Source organism: Solanum tuberosum, unplaced genomic scaffold (genome assembly GCF_000226075.1).
Source record: "Solanum tuberosum cultivar DM 1-3 516 R44 unplaced genomic scaffold, SolTub_3.0 scf00125, whole genome shotgun sequence".
Taxonomy (NCBI): domain Eukaryota; kingdom Viridiplantae; phylum Streptophyta; class Magnoliopsida; order Solanales; family Solanaceae; genus Solanum; species Solanum tuberosum.
The window spans coordinates 148,949-155,701 of record NW_006239052.1 but is presented as its reverse complement, the minus strand read 5'-3'; the positions used below and the strand labels follow the sequence as shown (position 1 = coordinate 155,701).

At 35.5% G+C, this 6,753-nt stretch overlaps 1 protein-coding gene across 2 annotated transcripts; it reads left to right on the top strand.

Annotated features, from left to right (window-relative positions):
- Nucleotides 1-1,334: 1,334 nt before the first annotated feature.
- On the top strand, nt 1,335-6,695 carry LOC102582978 (type IV inositol polyphosphate 5-phosphatase 7). Of its 2 annotated transcripts, none has more exons than XM_006350588.2 (12): nt 1,335-1,635; nt 1,750-1,837; nt 2,541-2,606; nt 2,720-2,804; nt 2,914-3,018; nt 3,141-3,885; nt 4,005-4,198; nt 4,390-4,498; nt 4,608-4,756; nt 4,888-5,163; nt 5,610-5,688; nt 6,257-6,695. In XM_006350588.2, the coding sequence occupies exons 1-10, from the start codon at nt 1,606-1,608 to the stop codon at nt 5,105-5,107; spliced, it is 1,791 nt and encodes a 596-aa protein (XP_006350650.1). In that variant the 5' UTR covers nt 1,335-1,605; the 3' UTR covers nt 5,108-5,163; nt 5,610-5,688; nt 6,257-6,695. The 2 variants fall into 2 exon arrangements, with proteins under 2 accessions (XP_006350650.1, XP_015165650.1); XM_015310164.1 differs by having other exon boundaries at nt 6,246-6,695.
- Nucleotides 6,696-6,753: the final 58 nt, after the last annotated feature.

Sequence of the window (6,753 nt, the reverse complement as noted above, 5' to 3'; positions counted from 1 at the left end):
ATTTCATAGAGACAAGTAGGGGTGTTCACGGTTTGGATAAAAACTGATCCAAATCGAAAAACCAAATAAAACCGATTTTATTTGGGTTTGATTTGGTTTGGTTTTAGATTTTTGAAAACCGATAGTATTTGGTTTGGTTATGGTTTTATTCGAAAAAACCCGAAGAAATAACTGAACCGAACCGATGAATTATATACATATATTTTATTAATATACATACTTAATATATTGTTTTTATAAACAATTTTAAAGATCTTATACATATTTTCATTAAAATTTCTTTATAATTTACTTATTGAAAGCAAAAATGCCCAAGATGAAACATTTATCTTATTGATTTCATGTATATGAGTGTCTATGACAATTCTTTGTGGGATTGAAAATATTATTGTCTTTCCTTCTAGGCCAATATAGTGAATTTTAAAGCTTTAGTGTCTATGACAATTCTATGTGGGACTGAAAATGTTGTTGTCTCTTCCTTCTAGGCCAATATAGTGAATTTTAAAGCTTTATTGATAGTAAATTTAGTGATCGAAAGTTCAGTAATTTAAGTCATTCTAATTATTTTTCGTTTAGAATGGATTGTTGTCACTTTTTTCATATTTTAAATGAATTGTTTCTTTTATTTTTGTGTATGGTTAATAACCGAATAACTGAACCAAATCAAACCGAAACCGATAATCACCAAACCGATAAACTTATATTATATTTGGTTTTGATAATTTTAAAACCGATTAAATTGGTTTGGTTTTGATTTAACTGATCCAAACCAACCCGTGAACACCCCTAGAGACAAGTACTCTCTTTATCCCATTTTACGAAACAATATTTGATAAGATGTAAAACATTTTTAAATATGTCATGATATCTTTTTAATATTAGAAAATTATGTTTAAAAAAGAAATTTAGTTGAATTATTTTTGTATTTGAAATTACTTCCGTTAAAAATAGACTAAAAAATTAATAGTCACACTAAAACATGAAAGGTGGAAAAAGATATACCCCTTATGTTTCAATTTACTTATCTCACTTTTTCTTCAATTTTATTTTTTTAAAATAACAATTCTGTATTTTTATTTTTTCATACAAATATTTAGAATTATAAGATTAAACAATATCTAACATATTTTAAATATTTAAAAATTTCAGTAATTTCTTCAACTTCGAGTCAAAGTTAAATTTAATATATTTAAAAAATTTCTTTAATTTCTTCAACTCCGAGTCAAAGTTAAAATTAGAGAAATAAATTGAGAATAGATAAGTTGTACTTTGCACTTTACCCTGTTCAAATTCGATACTCTGTTATATATAGACATCCTTTTTTCTCTTTCTTCTGCTAAATTTAAAAGTGATTGTCTCACTTACTTCCTTAATTTCTTCTCTTATATATAATGAATGAATGAATGTAATGTGTATATTTACTGATTTTTCCAAAAAATAAAGAATATTGCCTATAAAGTTGCTATCTTTTTATGTTATTTGGTTTCATTTACGGATCAGAAATTGAGTAGCTAGAAGTAGAAGAAGAAGCTGAAGGTTTTCAAGATTTTGATTTTATTGGGGTGACTCTGAATATAATTCAGAATTTGAAAGAAGAGTGATGCAATGAGGGATGAGTATTCAAAGAAAAGCAAGGTGAATACTTATATCACAACCCCTTTTCTCCATTTGCTTTCATTTCTTTGGAAAATGCAATTTTTGGGGTTTTGTACTTTGATTTCTGACATTTTTGCCCTTTGATTGCTGAAGCTATCTTGGTCCAGAAAATTGGTTAGGAAATGGTTCAATTTAAAGGGCAAAACTGTTGAATTTGAATCTGATGAATCTGTTTATGGAGGTCAGCATCTTTTTTTTTTCTTTGTTCTTATTTTTTCTTCATTGGGTTTATGAATCTGTGTTTTACCCTTTTTCTTTTGAGGAGTTGAAATGTTTGTTCTGAATTGGGTTTTTCTTCTGGGTAACTAAAACTAGTAGATTGTAACTTACAAAATTTAGGTGAATCTTCCTATGGTCACTCAACTGATACGCTTAGAAAATCGCTTTCTTTGTTGAAGAAAATTGGAATCAAGACCAAAGACGGTTTTTTGAGATACTAACTATTAGTTGAGTGACAGAATAGAATATTTTATCTTATTCTTGTGTTAAAACTTTGCGTGATGGATAATTATTTCTGTCTGCAGCACATGTTTTTGGTGATTAGTGAAGGTTTTGTCTCATATTGAAATTGAATTTATTCACTGTCTTTACCTCCAGTACAAATTGATGGGTCTCTCCCATAAAGATAAAGTTAAACACAATCATTCCTAATTGTGTAGTCGTTGTACTAAGCTCCTGCATAGCAAGGTCCGGAGAGGGACTTACCACAAGGGTATTGTATGCAGCCTTACTATGCATTTCTGCAAGAGACCGTCTCCGTAGCTCGAACCCATGATTTGTGCAATAGGCTGTTTCCAATTTTTGTGATTTGTTAAAATTGTTTTGAGTTATGGTTTTTTACCAACTCTTCAATTGGGAACTAATGTTGATCTTCCCTTCTTTAGGAAGTTATGAGTGGAGAACAAGCATCTCGGAGTGGGAACATTGCGCTGTCAAGAAGACCAAAACAGGTTAGTGGCATGGTTAATTTTCCAAATCCTTATAATACCCTATGTAGTATTTAAGAGACTCTTCTTATGTGACTTGAGTTAATTCTAGTCTCTTTGCCTTCTCAAATGAGCAGAGAAATCAACCAGGGGTATGGAGCATCTCCCACGGGGGAGTGTTAGTCTTGATCGCCCTAAGATCATAAATGTACAAGATTATAGGTTTGTCTTCTTGATAAATCCGGTAGATATTTCAGGTTTTGTCTCTTTTTCCTTTATAGTTCACAACTCACTACATGAATGTTTTTCGCTTTATTTCTTATTGGCTCAGACTCTTTGTGTCTACATGGAATGTCGGTGGAGAATCGCCACTGAGCAATTTGAATCTAGATGAATGGCTTCATTCCTCACCCCCTGCAGATATTTATGTGCTTGGGTATGAGCTTTAAGAGTTGTTTCCATCTATTCCTTTACAAAAAATTTCATATGCCACAGTTGACTGAAACTTTATCTTGGGTGACATTTTACCATGGTAATGTTGTCGTTATTACATTTCAGATTTCAGGAAATTGTTCCTTTAAATGCTGGTAATATACTGGGAGCCGAAGACAGTGGCCCTGCCAAAAAGTGGATCGCTCTGATCGGGGAGACATTAAACAACGGTCCTGGTACTAGTGGAGGTAATGGTTGCTACACTTCTTCTCCTGTTCCAATTGCCGAGTGGAATGCTGACTTTGAGGGGTCAAATAGATACAAGGCATCGTCCTTCTCTCATCGTCGGTCAGTTCAGACACCTCAGTGCGGGAGCGTGGAAAATGATCCATCAATCTCGCAACTTCGTGTGGATGGACGATACAGTGTTTGTGATCGAGTAATTTTTGGACATAGGTCTAGTGATTTTGATCCTAATAGGGAGCAGAGGCCAAGTGACTTTTCATCTTCTCGCAGACCAAGTGACTATACCTCTATTCACAGGCCAAGTGATTATTCATCTGGTCATAGGCCTAGTGACTATTCCTGCGGACAAAGACCAAGTGATGTCTCCAGATGGGGCTCATCAGATGATGAATATGGACCTGGAGATTCACCTACTGCTTCGTTTTCCCCTTTGAGGAATGGAGGGTATGCTCCTGCAGAAGATGGTTATAGAATGCCCAGAAATTCAAACTACTGTTTGGCAGCAAGTAAACAAATGGTTGGCATTTTTCTCACCGTATGGGTGCGGAGTGATTTGAGGGAACATGTTCGGAATATGAAAGTATCATGTGTCGGCAGAGGGTTGATGGGGTACCTTAGGAATAAGGTAACTCTAAGTGGAAAAGAGCTTGGTTATGTTTTGTCTAACTTGATAGATTTCCACATATTGACTTAGAAGAGAAAAACTTGGCATAATGTACAGTCATTCCATGCTTGTTTTTGCAGGGATCTATTTCAATCAGTATGCAGTTACATCAAACAAGTTTTTGCTTTGTCTGCACTCACTTAACCTCTGGTCAGAAAGAGGGTGATGAGTTGCGCAGAAATTCTGATGTCATGGAGATCCTAAAGAAGACAAGATTTCCGCAAGTTAGTGGTGTGGATGAAGAGAAGTCACCAGAAACTATTCTTGAGCACGAGTAAGATAGCTGCTTACTTTCTGGAATAATTTCTATTGCTGTTTCATGTAGTTAACTGAAAAATGAAAAAGATGGTAAGGCTTGAGTTTAATATAGTTGCTTACATGTAAAACCATGATTAGGTTATAAATTCGTTTCATCTGAGATTTTCCAATGCATCAATTTTCTGATGATTTTCCAATTCTCTTCAGCCGGGTTATTTGGCTTGGGGATCTGAACTATCGAATTGCACTCTCTTATCGTTCTGCAAAAGCACTTGTTGAGATGCAAAACTGGAGAGGATTGTTGGGAAATGATCAGGTCTCCTTGCAATCTTGTGTTTTTTCCCACTTTCATACTTGAAATTATTTCAGTTGAATAATGGCATAGGGCAATAATCAACTGATCTTGTTTTCTATTTCCTTGACAGCTGAGGTTAGAACAGAGACGTGGTCGAGTTTTTGAGGGATGGAAAGAAGGAAAGATATATTTCCCACCAACATATAAATATTCTAGGAATTCAGATAGGTATTCTGTTGATGACATGCAACCAAAGGACAAGCGTAGAACACCTGCATGGTAAGTGTTTTTCTTTGACTACCAAAAAGAACATATATTCTCAATCTAAAATCTCTATACAGTTTATCAAAATATCTAGTGGAGGATTTATATACAAGTCTAGAATTAATCTGTACAATGTCCATCTGAAGGTGTGATCGTATTTTGTGGCATGGTGGGGGTCTCCAACAGTTGTCTTATGTCCGTGGGGAGTCTAGATTTTCAGATCATAGACCTGTTTTCAGTGTGTTTTTGGCCGAGGTTGAATCAGAACACAGTAGATTGAGGAAAATGAGACGTTCAAGCTCAAGAATTGAGGTGGAGGAGCTCTTGCCCTACTCACATGGTTATACCGAGCTCTGCTTCTTTTGAAGTAGAAGTGAGGACATAAAGCCTCAGTGTCTGGTGTGCTCCCCTTTTTTGTCTAGGTACACTTTATCTTTTGACTTCTTTATTTATGTGAATCTTGTTTCTGTATATGATCTCTATGGGTGCTTTATTTGAGAAATACAGTTTTATCTCATCTTAATTAAACTAGGACATGAAGTGCCCAATGAGGAAAGAAAGCTCTCTACTTTTCTCTTTTCTTTTTCTCCCAAGATTTTTTAATTGGTCTTACTCAAATTCTGGATAAAGTTGATATCGACATCTACCATTTCCAGGCATGATATTGCTGTTTGGTCTCTGAGATTCTTAGTAAGATTGCTCTTCAATAGAATATTCTGGCATGTGTTTGAACCTGCTCGTGATACTACTATTTCTCAAGTCTCCTAATGAGCCTTGTGCCTCAAACTCCAAAGTGCTTGTAACCTTTAAATGTTCGTCTAAGCATATTAGTGAGTGGTACTTATCTCATCTCTCTTCCGCTCACCAGATTCAGGCAGGCATTGCTTTGGAAAAACTCAACCGCAAAGGGGGACTGGGGACCATCCATATCCCACAAATTGAAAAAGGTTATTCCTTCTCTTTGTCCTTAAGATAGACTTGAACTGTACATTCTTTTCCTTGCAAGTTAACACTGCATTAGTAGCAAAATATTGATGTTCCATAGTGTCATCTTTCTTCCATTTTGTTAGGTAATTATGATGTACTTCAGCGTTATTTGGAAAGATAGGTTATCTGCTGGTTAAAACATGGACTGATCAAAGAGGATTTATCCAAACCCCCTTCTTCAGAAAATTACACTATGTATAAAGGAACAAAATTTTGTTTTGTGTATCTATATTAGATATTGAATCCCCTTGATACAAACCAAAAGCTCAGTTCAGTGGTAAAGGGGGTTCAAATTCTCTGACTTAGCAGGTCAATTCCTGCTAGCCATAGTTTCTAAGAAAGCCAAGTCAACCACTGTTTCATCCAATTAAGGATAACAGCCCGCTCAAGGATTTCCCGTTCTCCATCAAATACCAAATCTTTTGGAAAGATTAATGGCTCTTTAGCTCTTCTTGTGTTTGTTTATTTATTATTTTTGAATCCCTTTGGCAACTCACGCCACTGAAATAACTGTCAGCTTTGTTACAGAACCTTGGAGCTTGGTGGCTTTGGTGAGATTATGGCCAGCCATGCAAGAGAGCACGGTGTGTCAGCACACTTGATGTCTGAGCTGTGGTTACGAGTCTGCTTTTGCTATCTGAGTTATGGAAGGATCCTTTAATCAAGTTCTTGTAGGTCCTTGAGAAGGTGAAGTTTACTAGAGTCTACAGAACAAACTGTCTTTGGGACTCTTTTCCCCTTGAGCATTGGAAGTACTGCTCCGGAAGCTGAAGCTAATGCCCCGCCACATACTAATTAGGTGCTTCTTGTTTGGTCAATTTTTAACAAGATGAACTCGAGCTACGGTTAAATAGGACTACCAAGTGAGAAAATGATAGTTCTATTTCAAGATTCTTTTATTATGATTTAGACAGAGGATTCAATGGCATAAAGAGAATGAGACATGGTGGAAAGTTATCATGTTTGATCATCTGGTGTGCACAAACTTAAGAGGAACACACACACACACACACACACATATATAT